The sequence below is a fragment of the Protomyctophum parallelum genome (genome assembly GCF_964188405.1).
Source record: "Protomyctophum parallelum genome assembly, chromosome: 8".
Classification (NCBI taxonomy): Eukaryota; Metazoa; Chordata; class Actinopteri; order Myctophiformes; family Myctophidae; genus Protomyctophum; species Protomyctophum parallelum.
The window spans coordinates 17,700,006-17,719,807 of NC_139703.1; the positions used below are offsets into that span (position 1 = coordinate 17,700,006).

Here is a 19,802-nt window from a genome sequence, read left to right on the forward strand (position 1 = left end):
TGTCCGCCATGGTGCCTCCCCAGTGGCTCCCCACTACCTCCCCAGTGTCCCCTGAGTGCCTCCCCAGTGTCACCCTGAGTCCCTCCCCAATGTCTCCCCAGTGGCTGCAGTTTCTCCCCAGTGCCTCCCCAGTGCCCCCCTGAGTGCCTCCCGAGTGCCTCCCCAGTTTCCCCCTGAGTGCCTCCCCAGTGTCTCCCCAGTGTCCCCCCAGTGTCTCCCCAGTGTCCCCTCAGTGTCTCCCCAGTGTCCCCTCAGTGCCTTCCCAGTGCCTCCCCAGTGTCCCCTCAGTGCCTTCCCAGTGCCTCCCCAGTGTCCCCTCAGTGCCTTCCCAGTGCCTCCCCAGTGTCCCCCTGAGTGCCTCCCCAGTGTCCCCCTGAGTGCCTCCCCAGTGCCTCCCCAGTGTCTCCCCAGTGTCCCCTCAGTGCCTTCCCAGTGCCTCCCCAGTGTCCCCTCAGTGCCTTCCTAGTGCCTCCTCAGTGTCCCCCCAGTGCCTCCCCAGTGCCTGCCCAGTGTCCCCCCAGTGTCAGCAATACAAGAGCAATAATACAAATTAATCTTAATTTATTAATCTTATTAATTAATTATTGAATCAAATTAATTAATTAATCAAAATGTTCGACGCAAGAAGGCCCCCCTGCGGCCTGCGCCCAGCACCATGCCAAAGCTTTTTCCTGCAGGAAACACTGCTTGTGGTTGTAAATATATTGTTATCTGTGTTGCGAGGATGAGGGGGTACCTGGAAAAATATCTACCCCAAAAGGGGTACCTGGTCCAAAAAAGTTTGGGAACCCCTGCCCTAGGGGACACGGGGAGAACATGTGAGGGTGCCTACCCTAGGGGACACGGGGAGAACATGTGAGGGTACCTACCCTAGGGGACACGGGGAGAACATGTGAGGGTACCTACCCTAGGGGACACAGGGAGAACATGTGAGGGTGCCTATCCTAGGGGACACGGGGAGAACATGTGAGGGTACCTACCCTAGGGGACACGGGGAGAACATGTGAGGGTACCACTACCTACCCTAGGGGACACGGGGAGAACATGTGAGGGTGCCTACCCTAGGGGACACGGGGAGAACATGTGAGGGTACCTACGCTAGGGGACAGGGGGAGAACATGTGAGGGTACCTACGCTAGGGGACAGGGGGAGAACATGTGAGGGTGCCTACCCTAGGGGACACGGGGAGAACATGTGAGGGTACCTACGCTAGGGGACACGGGGAGAACATGTGAGGGTACCTACGCTAGGGGACACGGGGAGAACATGTGAGGGTGCCTACCCTAGGGGACACGGGGAGAACATGTGAGAGGGGGAGGGGAGAACTGCCTGCGTTGCGTCGCGTCTCCGTTACCATTAAAATTGCCCCGGTTCGTTTTTTGACGCACGCGACGGAGACGCAACGTGCCCGGTGGAGCCCTGGCGTTAGAAATTAAAGCGGGTCATGTTTGCATGTTTGGAATTGTAACAGCTGAAATCAATAACATATCAGTATTCCGAAATTAATCTGAGGGACACATTAAGTGAAGGCGGGGGCCGCCAGTTGCCCATGTATGCCCTAACCTAAACATAACCGCAAGCACGTAGTAGCAGCGCGGTCTCAACCTTAACGCACGTTCGCCAACCTTAATCCGGTCGTTTTGGTCTACTGCCTACTGAGCAATGACAAGCCTCACTCATACCGTCACCTAAACATAACCGCAAGCACGTAGCAGCGAGTCATTTTCATTTTATTCAATGCCAATCGCAGCCAGTAGGCTCCCAGACTTACATCCAGTAGGTCGATAAAATCAGCTTGATAAGCAACCTACTGGCAATCATCACCTGTTGGAAGCGGGTGCCTGAAATCAGGCCTCATCCATCTCCATTCAGCAGAGGCCCGAGGCAGAAACTAAGATTCAATTTACAAAGCAAAAAAATGGCTATTTCTCTGGGTGTTCCAAGCGTCGACAGGCTACCTGTGATGCATGAAGGAATGAAGTCAGATAAACACACTCATTTAATTTAATTACCTATTTGGTTCGACAAGAAAAAGTAGTGAAAAATAGCCGAATAACTAATGGACCTTGATATGAAAAGGGTTGAAAACCACTGTAATAGAGGGTCTGATTGGAACAGACAGGCACGTGTAGGAGAGAGGAGAGGAGAGGAGAGGAGAAACAGTGGGAGGTGTAGATGAGGAGGAGGAGAAGCGAGACAAGGGCCTTGGGAGAGGAGAAAAGAAGAAAAGCATGTCTAGATAGTAGATAAGCAATGAAACAGCTGGGGTGGTGAGTTAGGCGTGTGTGTGTGTGTGTGTGTGTGTGTGTGTGTGTGTGTGTGTGTGTGTGTGTGTGTGTGTGTGTGTGTGTGTGTGCGTGCGTGTGCGTGTGTGTGTGCGTGTGTGTGCGTGTGTGCACACATAATTAGCTCTTGTAATGTAGTCTGGTGTGGTATCCACAAAGTCCCAGAGCCTACTCTGTAACAGGCGCACACACACACAACTGACCTCCCACTGTGTCCAATAAATCATCCCTTAATTCATTACTCCACTTGTCCATAGGCTGTGAAGTAAACTGCAGTTTGGTTACCTTGGTATGTGTTGTGCGGCGTACAGTCTGTGTGTGTGTGTGTGTGTGTGTGTGTGTGTGTGTGTGTCTCTACAGTATATATGCATGCAGGGATGGTACGAGGTGCAGACAGACTTGTTAATACAACATCAACAGACCAACAAGCCATCAAACCGAACTAACCATTTACAGAATAGATATTAGTTTTGGGTGAGACAGTAGTAAACTACCTCATCACACACACACAGGTCACAAGATCACGCCAGCAGGCCGTGCAGCTGTTAAGAAACATCTATGACCTCCTGGTGAACGTATCCCTGGTGAGACTAGGAACGGCTCTACACAGTTTCATCCAAAAGTTCTGTTGCATAACCCGCTTTCCACACTATTTAATGCAATGTTTCTGCCCTGCGTAACACGCTACACCCGCTATTTGTTTCATGTGTTTAATTGTAGATGCGCCATTTTCTAAATCTTTTTATATTTATATATATTTGAAAACTTGAAATGGGACATTCTGCATAGCGGTAATACGTTTATACTTTTTGGTACTTTTAAGTACATTTTTATGCCAATACTTGGTTTCCAAGTCAATTTTGAATTCCAGTCTCTTACTTGTAACGGAGTATTTCTATATTGCAGTATTGGTACTTTTGCTTAATACGAGTACACTGATAATTGCCACCCACAGCAACAAAAAGGAAGAACACAACATAACAGGTGGTAATGCAAACCCTTGGTTTTAGTCTCAACACAGTTAATAGTTATGCAGAGCCACAGTGACACCTGCTGGTAGTGAAAGGACACATCACATGGGCACCGAGGACACTATGAAGTAACAGCAGGTGAGGTGGCAGCCTCAATGTTTCGCTAGACTAATCGCGACAAAGGTCGCAAGTTAACTATGGAATCGTGCATTTCCCGTCAGTGTATCACTCAAAATCCCCATACATGGTCATCGTGACATCATCAAGGATGGAGATCCCTGATGTCCTCAATATTAGTATGTCAGATATACAGTATGTCAGAAGTTCAGAACCTGTTCTGACATATCCATATGTTGATCCTTCCCCATCCATCCTTCCTATTCGATGTCTCCCTTTTGACGATACCTGTCCATTTAAACTCTAGACGGGCCCGCCCCAAAGTTATTAGTGCAGCTGCGCCCGGGGAGCCGGCGAATACTAGAGTATTCAGGCCTGAAAATTAAGGCCCGGCCCTACCTGGGCCGTGTCTGTCTAGACTGGAACTCCGCCGGGAGAAACTAGGCACAGCTGCTGGACATGAGACTAATTCATTAGAGTGACAGAGAGAGAGAGGAGTGTGTGTGTGTGTGTGTGTGTGTACACGTGTGCACGTGTGTGCGTCAATTTAACAAAGGTGCAGACTGCAGATGATCAGAAATCAGCAGAGAGTGAGCGTGACGTTTGCGCTACTGTATGCCGCATTGAAGTGGAGTCGGCCCCAGACTTGTTTTTTTCTCTCCCTGGAAATAAAAACATCTGGGTTTCCGAGGCTAGTGTCTGTCTGACTGGTACAGGCTTTAGTTCCGACATACTATTGATCCGAAACCTCAATCCCTAACCTAACCATAACCGCAAGCACGGGAGCAGCGCATGTCGGACCGTCGCATTTTCGCATCGCATGTCCCTGCGCTTCGGACCTTTGGTGTGTCGGAAAAGCGTGTGCACCCCGTCTGACTGACCTTTGGCACGTGTGGGTTGAACTCCACCGCTCTGTGTATGGCCTCCACGGCATTCATCTCTGCTGTACTGAGTCCCCGTCGAGACGCTGCCTCTGGAGAGAACCTGGGACCATTCAACGCACGTGCACACACACACACACACCTTTAAATCAGTGGTTCACAAACACTGGGTTAACTTATTTACTGGACTACAATTCCCATGAAGCTTTGGTGCACTGCTCCTCCTTGTGGCTAGGGGGAGGGCTGTCTTACTGAGACAACATGTAGTCCAGGAAGTAAGTGAGCCCAGTGTCCATGACCATGACACGTCATAATGGATCCTGCCGCAAAAGAACAAGGAGGCGCGCTCGTTTTACCCCGCCGGCTACCATTAGTAGCCGAGGAAAGTTCCACCCGCGCGGGCGGAACTTCACCTCGCCTTCACCTTGCCTCGCCAGCCTAGTGGACTACTACGCCGCCTTGCAATCCATTCTTTGCGTGTTCGCGCCCCGCTGCTTCCACTGTTTGTACAACCGCGGACGGAACTTCACCTTCTAATACAAACACAAACCCCATTCTGCCAGCTGTCTCGCTAGTCTAGTGGGCTACTATGCCGCCTTGCAATCCGCATGCTTAGCGTGTTCACGCCCCGCTGTTTCCACTGTTTTTACAACCGCAGACCTTTTAATAGTTTTTGGATTAAGGTTGGTGAGGGGTACGTTAATAGTTTTTGGATTAAGGTTGGTGAGGGGCACGTTCATAGTTTTTGGATTAAGGTTGGTGAGGGGTGCGTTGCTCCCCTGCTTGCGGTTATGTTTAGGTTAGAGTTAGAGATAGGGTTAGTACTAGTAGCGGGGTAAAACTAGCGCGCCTCCTTGTTCTTTTGGGGCAGGATCCATAAACACGCGTCCATGACATCAGAGACACTGCTACAATCTAAAATATCTAAAACCACATACCACACATAAAGACCCCAGGAAAGTGTTCTAAATCTTCTAAAAGTCATTAACATATATATTTTTTGCAAAAAGGGTGAAGTGTCCCTTTAAGAGATTACATGCACGGGGGGCATTATAAATGAATAGTAAAATATGCCTCATGGAGGGGAACATACAGTACATCAACACATATCACACAGGCCAAAACATATAAGGTTTACATCATTTACAATCCATGACAGACATACTTGCAACAATATCTCCCTATCGTGATGAAACATACGTACTTGTCTGATACGGCGCGCGCTTTCAGGAGCGCAGATGTGTAGCATATCGTGGCTGATTTTGGCAAGCTGATGTCTGTAGAAAAAGAACACGTGTGAAAAGAAGAGAAAGAAAAAAAGAAAAGAACATCTCACAGTTTTCAGAGCCCAGTTCAAAGATACTAGTGTTAACCCATTAAGACCTGGAACACCAGATGACTTCCGCACACCCGGTTTAATTTTACAGCAGGTGCGTATACTGTAGGTCCTGGCAAAAAGTGTTCAAAAATCTATTATATATATTCTTTCACAGTGAACGGTTTTAACTCGTATATTTGCTTCTGGGGGTCCCTGGAACAACATATTTTCAGATGGGGGTCAGCAGCCAAATACTGATCATTCTGGGGGTCCTTGACATGAAAAGGTTTGAGCACCACTGACAGAAACATCAGACAACTGTTTTAGAAGACTTTCTTTTGGTAATATGCCTCAGTAGAGATGCTGACTCGATCGGTGATTCACCCTATCTGGAGAAACCAATCTTTTATACCATTTAAGTGGTATAAAAGTCAATCAGTATAATATAGTTTTGCGTCTTTGTGACAGGCCTACACATTCTCCCCTTCCTCCGCGTCCGCGCACGCACGCACGCACACACACGGACAGTTTTTAAGTGGCTTTTGACATAAATATGAAAAATGTTCCCCTAAAAAAAAAACATATGCCGCAGGTCTAAATGGGTTCATGAATGCTAGTGTGGACCAGTGGTGGAAAGTAATTAGTACTTTTACTTAAGTACTGCACTTAAGTACAATTTTGAGGTATTTGTACTACTTTTTCTCCACTACAATTATTTGAAAACTTTAGTTACTATAGTTACTTTGGCGAATTTTGATTAGAAAACACACATTAACCACTCTACAAGCTCACAATGCGTCGCAACGCGACGCATTGAGAGCTTGTAGATCGGCTGTTTTCAATAGATTTTCTACATATTTTGAACTTCAAGTACATTTTCAATTCCGTACTTTTACTTGTAACGAAGTAAAACAATTGAGTACCGGTACTTTTTCCACCACTGGTGTGGAGTTGTGGACATGGGACGTTTTTGACATTGGGGAAAGATGGATCGTCGATCAACAACGCGGCCTTTCTTACCGTCATATTTGGCAAGGACTGCTTGCACGTCAGCGTAGGCTTGCAGCTCTAGCAACGCCTCCAGGAGGTTTTCGTGTATATTTAGCATTCCCAGCAGTGGGAATTCTTTCATTAACTGTAAAAAGGGAAGACAAAACAGAATGCCAGATGATGGTGGTGGACGGACGCATTACAAAATGTATAACATGATTCATGGACGTTGCTATTTGTCCATATGGTCATTGTGTTGTCATTGGCATGACTACATATATTGCCTCATAATAACACTGTGTCTTTCCCAGCCTATTCATTTCACGGGCAGCAGCAGAATGTACACGCCAACAGTTCTGCTGCTGACCACTTCGTTGGAAACGTGAAATAGGCAAAACCTTGAGAATACCACGCAAAATGTGCTCCCTTTTCACTTTCACGTTTCTAAAGACATGAATTCCCTTGCAAGGGCAGAAGACCAAACTATTCAAGCGTTATAGACATTTTAAAATTAGGGAGGGGCGACTGTGCCTATGTAAGCGACTGCGGCAACCACACTCAAAATTGTGACTTTTCTAGTGATTATTTACTATAGTTCTACTGGACCCCTGGAATTTACACCTGGCCACAAAAGATCACGGGATCTATTGAAGGTGAAGGAGGAGGTGGTGACAAACTGACATATTGAGCCTACGACACACAGTATGGGAGCCCCCTAGTACCTCTACCTTCACATCCAGCCTACGACACACAGTATGGGAGCCCCCTAGTACCTCTACCTTCACATCCAGCCTACGACACACAGTATGGGAGCGCCCTAGTACCTCTACCTTCACATTCAGCCTACGACACACAGTATGGGAGCCCCCTAGTACCTCTACCTTCCCATCCAGCCTACGACACACAGTATGGGAGTCCCCTAGTACCTCTACCTTCACATTCAGCCTACGACACACAGTATGGGAGTCCCCTAGTACCTCTACCTTCACATTCAGCCTACGACACACAGTATGGGAGCCCCCTAGTACCTCTACCTTCACATCCAGCCTACGACACAGTATGGGAGCCCCCTAGTACCTCTACCTTCACATCCAGCCTACGACACACAGTATGGGAGCCCCCTAGTACCTCTACCTTCACATCCAGCCTACGACACACAGTATGGGAGCCCCCTAGTACCTCTACCTTCACATCCAGCCTACGACACACAGTATGGGAGCCCCCTAGTACCTCTACCTTCACATTCAGCCTACGACACACAGTATGGGAGCCCCCTAGTACCTCTACCTTCACATCCAGCCTACGACACACAGTATGGGAGCCCCCTAGTACCTCTACCTTCACATCCAGCCTACGACACACAGTATGGGAGCCCCCTAGTACCTCTACCTTCACATCCAGCCTACGACACACAGTATGAGAGCCCCCTAGTACCTCTACCTTCACATCCAGCCTAGGACACACAGTATGGGAGCCCCCTAGTACCTCTACCTTCACATCCAGCCTACGACACACAGTATGGGAGCCCCCTAGTGACAAACTGACATACCCCGTTTCCAGACCTAAGCGGAAAACGGTTTTGCGCCGCGGACAGAAGAAGCTGTGCGCAGCTTCTTTTTCCGGGGTTTTTATGAGCCTGCTGCACAACCAAGAATTTCCACCCATGTTACTTTGGAATGTGACAATTAAGATCGATTATTGATCCCTGGGCCAGTGTTTGTCGACTAAAACTAAGACGAAAAATGTTCGCCGGCTACCTTTTTTCACTGACGAAAACTAAATGGAAAACTAAATGAAAACTAAGCTAAATGTATTGACAATTTCGTCAACAGATGAAAACTACACTAAAATGTTAGGAAGGGACTAGTGGACAAGAGATCCAGTATAAGTCATTTTACACTTGGTTGCAAGCTGAAAAAAGCAGATCTACAAGGTCACAACGTGAGCTTGTAGATTTTCAAAAACTATTTTCAAAAAGTGTAAAATGAGCCATTACGACGGCATCAAGGCCCGCCAAAATATTAGTCGACTAAATTAACTGCAGATTTAGTCGACTAAAACTAGACTAACAAAAACATTCCAGGTGACTAAAATAGGACTAAAACTAAATTAAGTTTAATTCCGAAGACTATGACTAAACTAAAATTTGCTGCCAAAAACAACACTACAGTAAACACTCACATCTCTCATCATTTTGACCGCTTCCTTAATACGGCCCAGTTTGCGTGCACACATGGCCAGTCTCCGTTTGATGTACACCAGGAGGTTCATATCTTTTCCAGCTGTGGATGCAAAACAGAAATATTGCTCATTAATTCATAATTCATCAAAATGGTATTTTAGATATAAATATTTAGATACACATTTGTAATAGACAATCAATTCAGAGAAAGATTTAACTTTAGATGACATTACATATTAATCTCTGTCCTGAGCGCCGAGCGCTACTATTTGCACGTTTTTTCCAGCACGTTGGCAACATTTCGGGGGAAACCTTATAACACATATGTAAAATGTTGAAAATCCTGATGTCTCTAGCAATGTTGATTCCGTCGACTAATACGATGATGAGACTACCTTTTTTCACTGACGAAAAACTAAATGGAAACTAAATGAAAGCTAAGCTACGGTGACTAGACAGTGACTAGACAGTGACTAGACACTAGTGACTAGACAGTGACTAGACAGTGACTAGACAGTGACTAGACAGTGACTAGACAGTGATCGGATATTATTAGCAAGTGTAAAAACAGCCATTACGACGGCATCAAGGCCCGCCAAAAAAGCATCTTAGTCGACTAAATAAACACTGGTTTCTATATTCGTTTTAAAAGTATTTCTGCATCCATCAAAAAGGTCAGTACAGTACATACATTATTACAATGGATTCTAATAGGTCACTACAGTAAATATACATTATTACAATGGATTCTTACCACTTTTCAGGGCTTGTTTGAAGAGACGCTCTGCCTCCGTTATCGTGGTGGCTTCCTCCTCGGCTAGGAGGACATAGGCTGCAGCACATCTATGTGGCACACACACGCACACACACACACACACTATTCAGACAAATACACAAGACACAATATTGGCATATTCCAAACCAGCTATAGAAGCCTTTCTACAGCCAACTATACAGGAGGATTCCCGGACGATTACTGGATGGAGGCCACTCCCCCCCTCTAGTGGAGTAAACTGTTAAAGCACCTCCACTTATCTGTGTTGACAATCTCTATTACATACATAACTCCCTCTAATCGTCTGTACTCAACACTAACTAAGGGCTCTATTTACGTCACCGCTAAAACCCTTATCCCTAAACCTTTTTTTTTTTTTTTACTATTTTGCAAAACATTTTTGAAAAGCTCTCAACGCCAAAGAGACAGATTTGGCCGCCGACCCCATCTCAATATATTTTGTTCCAGAGACCCCCCTGGAAGCAAAGGGGGGGGGGGGGGGAGAAGAGAAATCTACAAGCTCGTATAGCACGGCACTCTGTGCCGCGCAATGAGCTTGTATATCTGCAATTTTTCAATAGCTAAAGTATATGATAATGCTTAAACGCTAAAGTGACACAGACACGTTCCAGGTCTTAATGGGTTACGACATAGGAGACAGAGCAGAACAACAGACACACTGTACTCACTCGTGGTTCATTTCTATGGCCTGGTAAGCTGCTCTGATTCTAGCTTGAGGGTTCCTCTCTCTCCAGGCCTTTTGCATCACTGAGAGAACGACAAGATTAAGCAACATTATTATATAGAACCAAGTCAAACTTTCAGCGGCACAAAACAAGAAGATATGAGTTCATACTTGTGTGGATCTCAGGCGCCACACGGGAACGGTGTGGCTCGTATAGGTTCTCAACATTGAATGGTGTGGCTCGTATAGGTTCTCAACGTTGAATGGTGTGGCTCGTATAGGTTCTCAACATTGAACGGTGTGGCTCGTATAGGTTCTCAACATTGAACGGTATGGCTCGTAGAGGTTCTCAACATTGAACGGTATGGCTCGTAGAGGTTCTCAACATTGAACGGTGTGGCTCGTATAGGTTCTCAACGTTGAACGGTGTGGCTCGTATAGGTTCTCAACGTTGAACGGTGTGGCTCGCATAGGTTCTCAACATTGAACGGTGTGGCTCGCATAGGTTCTCAACATTGAACGGTGTGGCTCGCATAGGTTCTCAACATTGAACGGTTTGGCTCGCATAGGTTCTCAACATTTTTGGGCTGGGGACAACCGGAAAAATGCTCTGGCCATGTATTGCAGTATTGTTTTCGTCGATTAATACTATGACCAAAAATGTTCGTCAACTACCTTTTTTCACTGACCAAAACTACAAAACTATGACTAAATATACTGACAATTTCGTCAACAAATAAAAACTAGACTAAAATGTTAGGAAGGGACTAGTGGGCAAGAGATCCAGTATAAGTCATTTTACACTTGGTTGCACGCTGAAAATAGCAGATCTACAAGCTTGTAGATCTGCTATTTTCAGCAAGTGTAAAATCAGTCATTACAATGACATCAAGGCCCGCCAAAATACATTTTAGTCGACTAAATCAACTGTAGATTTACTCGACTAAAATCTTATGATATTTAGTCGACTAAAACTTTTATATATACATACCGGTATATAATAATCTGGGAACCCCTCAAAATAATTTGGCAACCCCCCCAAAGGGGTCGCGAGCCCCAGGTTGAGAATCCCTGGTCTCAAACCTTTTCATGGAAAGGACGCCCCAAATTGACGGTAAAGCATGCACGCTTTTTGCACACAAAGCGTGTAGTTTTCTGGACTTTTATTCATAACAGAGTATTTCTATACTGCAGTATTGATACTTTTACTTAAGTAAAAGAGTACATTATTAGTACACTACAATTTGAATACTTTCTCCACCACTGATGGGAACTCACCGGCGTCCTCTGGCCTCAGCTGCTGGGTGTCTCCTGTAAAGAAGGTCTGGTGGTCTTGAGCAGACAGGTTCATGTCATAGTACGTCAAGGGCTCTTTCCCAGTCACCCACGTGTACCTGCAATACACAACAGGAGTTTGCTTGGTACTGTATGCTTTCATGGCGAGCCTTTAACCCTCGACGTAAAATCTTGTGGATGTTGCAATATTTGCAGACATTTTTTATTTCTTTATTTTTTACAAATGGTTCACTAAAACTGCATCTGCAACACTGGCACACTTATTCGTGGCGCATGGTGCCATGTTTGCATGACTTCTTGAGGCAATATGGCCTATATGCACACACGCCATTTTGGAAAGAACTTGGGCCGCTTCACTACTTCCTTCACAGGTGTTACCGACGATACTAATGAAGGCTCTGTTCCATTCTGGTCAAACAGAGTCAGGGTGACTTTGCTATTGTGCATGTTGGCTCACTGGAAACACTCTGCTACACCAGTGGGTCTCAAAGTGTCCTTGAGTGGGTTCCAAATGCCCCCTTACAGGTGTGTAACTCTGAGAGTTATGGGGGTCCTTGAAATTAAAGTTTGCGAACTACTGCACACTCTTTTAGACGGGGACGGTCTCCAGATAAAACGGCAAAGTCCCGTTGCGTTCTCATTTTTATTGACCCTTTACACAAGAACGCACACTTTATGAACGAGAACGCACACTTTATGAAAACGCTATAATGTCGCTAGGTGGCGGTAACGGGCTGACAAATAGACCAGTCACCCACGTACGAGAAGAAGAACCAGGTAGCCCCCCCTTCACGCAACCCTACTTGAATGACATTCAGAACACAAGGTGGTTGTGGCTGTCGCTCGCTGCCTGCTTTCTATAACGCATCGAGGTGACGCAGGCTGAGGCAGAGCGCGCCACGGGATGGTTATATATTTTATAATACATTAGGCTACATAAATTCTGCTGCCACGTATCACACGGCTTCTTATTTACATTACATTCATTACATACGTTTTACATTCGCTATCACTTTGTAGGGAGGCTTGTTCATTGTCATATGGCTCTGCATCAATGTAATAAACATATGCGCTGTGAGCCAACGTGAGCCATGATGTCATAAGTTTTGCGGATATACTGTTTTGCCTGTTTACACGGAGACCGGAGGAAACAGCGTTTTTAAAGATTTCCACTCTCGGAGGTGGTTTCAGTTTGTTGCGTTTTCACCTCCTGAAAACACCGTTCTCGTCTAATAAGGGACACCAGCAAACGATACTTTATTTTGCCGTTTCCTATGAACACTGTTCTCGTGTAAAGACCACCTAAATGGAACCGAGCCTTAATTGACCTATAGCTAAGCCCCTCCCCAAACTCCAATCACAGCTAAGCATAACATGAGTTAGACAAACCTCTCCACCAATAGTTTTCCTATATGATAAAACATCGTTTTTAAATAGAAATGTCAAGTACATATTTTTCCATTACATATGGCAGGCCTTGTTGACGGATTTGGAAGAGATTTTGAAGGTCTGGTTCCAAAAATGAACCAGTATTTAATGTGTAAAATCCATGATATTGACATTGGAATGAATGAGCCCGGCTGGAAAGTGGGAGTGTCTAAGTGGGAGAGGGCAGGGCTTAGCTAAAGGTGAATTGGTATCATCGGTAGCGTGAATCTCGTTTGCGTCTGAGCATAGGCATGTTAACGCCCCGCCTGCCTCTGATTGGCCTACCGACACTGCCCGTCTTGACTGTCCTCCGAGGGGTATATAGCTATGCTGGATAGTCTGATGCGAGGTTACTCTTTTTGTAGAAGAGGCAAACTAATATTGTTTAAGTCGTTTGCTTTGATGAAATAATTGATTGAACATGCACTAATATGTAATATGATTTGGGTGTGTTCTAAAATAAAGTGTTTGTGTTGATTATTGTGTAATTCGTTTGTATGACTTGAAACATTATTGTAGGTCTAACTATAATTATTAGTTAACTATAATTAGATTAATACATGATAATCAACACTAACACTTTATTTAGAACACACCCAAATCAAATCATAGTACAACGTACGTGTTCAATCAATTAATCAAAGCAAACGGCATAAACAATATTAGTTAGTTACAAGGCTGCATTCTGTCGTGCATGCTCAGCTGTCATTCTCTTGTCTCGGAGGACAGTAGTTTCGGTAGGCATGCCTCAGCCATGCCTATGCTCGGACGCAAACGAGATTCACGCTCATGGGTAACACCTGTGAAGGAAGTAGGCCCGGAAGTAGGAAAAGTTATTCTGTGTGCATATAGCCCCTTAAACCCAGGTTCCACAAATGCAATGAGAGACCACGCATCTACTACATTGTGTGTGTTGCATTTTAAAGGAGAATTTCACAATAGATGGCTTTCTTTTCTTGGGTTTTATTGCTAATTTGCTTATTTCCATCGAAATAAGTAGTAAAGTGTGCCGCTTGGGATACTATTTACATTATGAAGAGAGGATATATACAAAGAAAATGGATTTTTGAGCGATGGAAATAAGCGAATTAGCACTAAAACCCAATGCCCCATTAAATTAAATTATTGAGGGCTTATGGTAGGGGAAATAGCCAATAATGTGCTTTTGCACAAAATAACACCTGGAGCTCTTTGGTGGGGACGTAACAACTACAAATAAAGGTAAGAAAGCCTTCTAGTCTGAAAGCAACAGCTTGATACTGACAGTGACAACCATACCTGCTGTATTCAGCTCCTCGGAACAGATTCAAAGGGTTCCTCCAGACTTTACACTCTAAATAAAAAACAACAACAATAAAATGTTTAAACAGGTCCCCCCCCAATTGTCGGGCCGTGCTATTGTATACGATAGTGCCCCCCACACACACACACACACACACTTTAGTCCCGACACACCAAAGGTCCGTCATTATAAACCCCAAACCTTAACCTAAACCTGACCGCAAGCATGTCGGACCAAAGCATGGTCGGAAGTGACGGGTGATTTCCGCATATCGGACCTTTGGTGTGTCGGATAAGCGTGCGCACCCCAAAAAGAGACTCCTTAGTTGTATACAACCTGTAAATAAGCGAAGAGAGACCCTAGTACGGTTGTGCCGTTTGTAAATAAGCTAAGCTTTCCTGCCTTGATCTCCTTGAACCCAACACCCCCCCCCCCCCCCTCCCTCTCTTCTTCCCTTTCTTGGAAAAATAACACGATGGGAACTATGCACAAAAACTAATCTCACACACTTTTTTGTACTCGTGTATACGGTAACTGTGATGTGACAATCAAGATGCTTCCGATTGTGAAAAACAGGGTCAAGAGAAAACAGCACACATGATACCTGAAACACTGGGCCTTGGCTCTGCCTCTCCATTCACTGATGAGAACAGGCCCGTCGTGGAGCTGCTCTCTACACCACCCAGTAGGGGGCGCAGGTGGCTCACCGACACCTGCTCTATGAACGAGGTGCCATACTTACGGAAATACCACCATTCAAATATCTGCATTGAGGAGGAGGAGTGGAATGGCAGGATTAGACAGAGTCAGCACGATGGTTTCGTAACATTTTGAAGAGTATAACTGTTGCCCAGTCCACACACAGACCAGCGATGTGCGATGCAACAGAACTGTTGCAAATGCATGCAGAGAGAAAATGGCAGCGACCTGAATTACCCCGGTGCAGGTCAGGAAGTTTGGGGATGCTGTTGCAAGTGGCGACAAGCGGTTACAAATGGTCGCAAGTTGCAACTCGTTACATTGCATATCGTTGGTGTGCAGGTACACTGGGCTGCACTGGGCTGGTGTGGACTTTGCCATCCACTTGAGTTAGAACGATTTAAAAATAATGTATTTATTTTACACCTAAGTTAAAAGTTATTGTGTTTGGTGTAGAGACAGTCCATTGTCCACACAGAAGTAAACATGCATGACTGAACAAAAATATCTGCAGTAAATATACTGTATATATGGTAACATGCCATTGTTCTGACCTCCTGTTAGACTGACTGATTACTAACACTATCCCAAACCCTAACCTCAGTCTTAACCGGCCACGTAGGTCGCTATAACCCTAACCTCAGTCTTAACCGGCCACGTAGGTCGCTATAACCCTAACCTCAGTCTTAACCGGCCACGTAGGTCGCTATAACCCTAACCTCAGTCTTAATTATTTTTGCGCCAGGTCCGTATATATCCGGACCCCGCCACTAGGGGACGTTGTTTGCTAGGTCCGTATAAATAAGGACCCCAACATATACTCTGTGTATATAATGGCCCACAGCAGCTTTTAATATTGGTCCGGTTGCTATGGCATCGCCCCGTCACCACCAGCTATGGGACGTTAAAACTTATCTCAGTTTATCTCAATTCAAAGCAGGATTTTCAAACCTCCATAAGTCGAATTTTGGAGAGCTGTCCTTGGTGGATGTAACCCCAGTCTTAACCGGCCACGTAGGTCGCTAACCCTAACCCCAGTTTTAACCGGCCATGTAGGTCGCTATAACCCTAACCCCAGTTTTAACCGGCCATGTAGGTCGCTATAACCCTAACCCCAGTTTTAACCGGCCATGTAGGTCGCTATAACCCTAACCCCAGTTTTAACCGGCCATGTAGGTCGCTATAACCCTAACCTCAGTCTTAACCGGCCACGTAGGAAACAGGAGGTCGGACTTATGGGCAGTCCCCGTATATATAGACTCTATGCACCTACTCTTTAGACAACTGGAAGGACAAACCTCAGTCCAAGTCATCGGTGCTTAAACTCATTCATAATAAGTGAGATTGACAACCTACCAGAATGAGCCCGGAGATGAGGGAAGACGTTCCAGTGAGTGCTACATAGAATTTGGGGGTCAGCGTATTGAGAAATACAGATGCTGAAACGATAGACAAGAAATAGGATTACTGAAGTGAATATGTATATTGCTCGTCACTTGAACTTCATACCACTATCACTTAACACACCCTATTCAAAAGCTTTTGAAGATAGCCAGGTTTTTGTGTTGTTCACCTATGCCCAAGGTACAGTATGGGTCAGCCATATAGATCAATGCGTAGAGAGGGAAATAAAAGGCCCCATGTTTGATTCCTGGCCCCAGCAATGTGCTGCGGTGTGCCTGAGCAAGTCACTATAAAGTCTGACTACTTGAGCAGCAATTCGCTGGGTGAAGCTGGCAAATGAATTTCCCACACAGAATCAAATAGGTCTTATAATTATTCAGGCATTAATTGACACTAAAGGTAAATTCAACTAGGGCCGGTGGAGTCTGCTTTGAGGTTGCCCGACTGGGGCGGTCAAGTGCTCAATTAACACAGCACGAGATATCTGTCTAAACACCTGAGCGTGGCCAGAGTTCTCTGGTCTGTGGAATGCAAAAATAACAGCACCGTTGGCATTTACCTATAATGTGCTGTTTTCACTGTATATAAAATAACAAGGCAAACCCACAGTCATATTCATAGCTATATGGGAATTTAGCTTAATATTTGAGGTTTTTATTGCACCGTGCTCCATGAAAGTAAAAAAATACAGTCATTAAAAATGTACCTATCATTTTTATAATGGACACATACTTTTGGGGCAAGTAGGCATGAACTTTGGGCAAGTAGAACATGACTTAACTTGCCCAACGGGCACAGAGGCTCTTGCCTTGACCTTAGTGTCAAGGGCTGTTAATGTAGGGTGTTATTAGTAGGCTATTATTAAAGTAGGGATGCCAGAGTGAAAGTGGTTAGAGAGCTGGAGTATAGTAGCCCTAGAATGGCTGATATATATTACATATAGAACTACATGTCATGCTACCTAGAGGATAAGCATAATGCATGCCCATCCCAACACAGGTATTCTATGGAATGATCATGGAATACAAGTAACGTATGCAATATCACAGAGACATTCCTGGGCTAGAGCTAGGCTCACATGCAGGACATTTCGAACACAGGTGACAGATTCTCTCTAATAATTATTAGTCTGCTAAAAAAAAACATCTGACTGGGAGAAGTAAAGTTAACTGCAATGGTAACTAACAATGAATGCACATGCACGCAATGCATGCACGCAAAGTAACGTTAGTGAGACGATGTATTATTATTTTGTATGTGTGCACTTCACGTATAGTTACTGTTACTTAGTTAGCCAAGTAAGTGACCGCATGCATGATGTGTCTTCGTTGCAAAGTTAAATAAGAATCTAATCATAGACCGGTGTTTGTTTTATAGCCAGCCAGCAGCAGCAGCTCTTATTATAGCCCCTTTCGGGGAACCTCGGTTACCCTTTACTGTATTTTGGACGGCGGTATTCCAAAATACAGTAAAGGGTAACCGAGGGGGTTCCGAAAGGGGCTCTGATCGCTAAATGTCTGTCAGCTAATGATGGATCATATAGCTGACCACATACATGCATACACACACACACACACACACACACACACACACACACACACACACACACACACACACACACACACACACACACACACACACACACACACACACAGGGGGGCTATGTATCTATGCTAGCACAGTGCACTACACTGCCCCTCTGCATGCATCCATTCTGTTTCCATTCACCTGCGGTGAGGGTCTCCTGCAGCTTCAGGGGGCTCCGCAGCACCCACACCATGATGACCGCCGCGCCGAACCAGATGAAGAAGATGTACGTCCATGACCACGACAGCCACGACTTTAATTTCTCCGTGAAATTGCCAGCAACAGATTGAGGATTACTACTGGTGCTAGTGGCGTCCTCCATGTTTTTTTTTTCTTTCTTTCTTCCGGATGTCTGTAAACAGAGGGGTCACGTGATCCAGGCATCCATCCATCCAGCCGTTGTTGTGTGTTGGACTTGTTTTATTTTGAAAGAGCTCTAGCAGCGTGCTGCTGCTAGCCCCACATAATATAATAGTCCATGAGCCAAACAACAAGATTTAATTTATTACGATTTACGAAATGCGTGGGCAAAACCATACCATACATTACATTGTTTATAAGATCAATATAAGTCAATTTATATATGATAACCCTTCCACAGGAGTAGCTTTTTCATATTTCACACATTTTGTTATTTTCACCGTGAAACGTCCCCAGTTGATTATTTAGGCTACACGAAGACAATGATTTATTGTATTACAACAGGGCCGGTTCTAGGCATAAGCGATATAAGCGGTCGCTTAGGGCCACAACCACTGAGGGGGCCACATCACAGGGAGAAGATTTTTTTTGTTTAAATGTATCCCCACATGGGCTACTGGCGGCCTGAAGGCCACATGTGGCCCCCACCTTCACCTAATGCGGCCCGCAGGTTAATATCAACTGGCGGCCTGAGGGCCACATGTGGCCCCCACCTTCACCAAATGCGGCACGCAGGTTAATATCAACTGGTGGCCTGAGGGCCACATGTGGCCCCCACCTTCACCTAATGCGGCCCGCAGGTTAATATCAACTGGCGGCCTGAGGGCCACATGTGGCCCCCACCTTTACTTAATGTGGCCCGCAGGTTAATATCAACTGGCGGCCTGGGGGCCACATGTATCCCCCACCTTCACCTAATGCGGCCCGCAGTTTAATATCAACTGGTGGCCTGAGGGCCACATGAGGCCCCCACCTTCACCAAATGCGGCACGCAGGTTAATATCGGAATACTGCAGTCTAATGTATTTGTATTTAAGTTCCTAAATTTAACACAACTTCACCTGTGTTCTCCCCTGTAATTGATGTTGGCAATAGCACTGCAGTAAAGATGATAATAATCTAATATGATGTGTGCAGTTCTTTATAGATCTAGCCTCTTAATTTTGATCTCAAAGTGCACCAGATTGAAGCATTTTCATGGCAAATTTACAGATTTTTCTGGACTCTTTGTTTCACCAACATTGAAACAAAGAGTTTGTTTCATAAAAGTCCACTGCAGACATGTTATGAGCTACTTCCTGTCCATGCAGGGGATTATATTTCTTTACATTGCTTTACTGAAAAGTGAAAACGAGTGCTTCCATACTCTGATGGCAAGATGGCCGCGGTCTGCAAAGTGCAAATAGTCAATTCACCATTTGTCAAGTCCCGCCCATGGTTCTGCCCCTCTTCACACCCATTGGTTGCCGTTTCGTGGTTGGACAAAAGTCCTCTCTCTCCATCCACTACCATTGAAATAACAGGTTTTTGTGTTGCTTCGTATTGATATTATGTGTATTCAATTCTTATTTTAAACTTCGTGTCAGTAAAAAGGAACATCACAGGTGCAGCATGGTGACTGGGCATATCATGTTTTTTTAAATTATGTTTTAGCAAATTCAACATAAACTAGGCGGAACCAGGGCGGGACAAGGCAGAAGA

General features: G+C 45.2%; 1 protein-coding gene across 2 annotated transcripts in view; it reads right to left on the minus strand.

Moving 5' to 3' along the window:
• The window catches only part of LOC310863677 (suppressor of tumorigenicity 7 protein-like), a 54,765-nt gene extending 36,541 nt beyond the window's left edge, over positions 1–18,224 (minus strand). For both annotated transcript variants that reach the window (XM_083772176.1, XM_083772175.1), the window contains exons 1-11: positions 18,042–18,224; positions 16,266–16,348; positions 14,815–14,974; positions 14,207–14,261; positions 11,483–11,598; positions 10,209–10,287; positions 9,499–9,587; positions 8,744–8,844; positions 6,593–6,707; positions 5,459–5,531; positions 4,255–4,357 (exon numbers count right to left, since the gene is read on the minus strand). In XM_083772176.1, the coding sequence (XP_083628302.1) occupies positions 4,255–4,357; positions 5,459–5,531; positions 6,593–6,707; positions 8,744–8,844; positions 9,499–9,587; positions 10,209–10,287; positions 11,483–11,598; positions 14,207–14,261; positions 14,815–14,974; positions 16,266–16,348; positions 18,042–18,222 (1,155 nt within the window). In that variant the 5' untranslated portion in view covers positions 18,223–18,224. The remainder of the gene's footprint in view (positions 1–4,254; positions 4,358–5,458; positions 5,532–6,592; positions 6,708–8,743; positions 8,845–9,498; positions 9,588–10,208; positions 10,288–11,482; positions 11,599–14,206; positions 14,262–14,814; positions 14,975–16,265; positions 16,349–18,041) is intronic.
• Between the last annotated feature and the right edge of the window lie 1,578 nt (positions 18,225–19,802).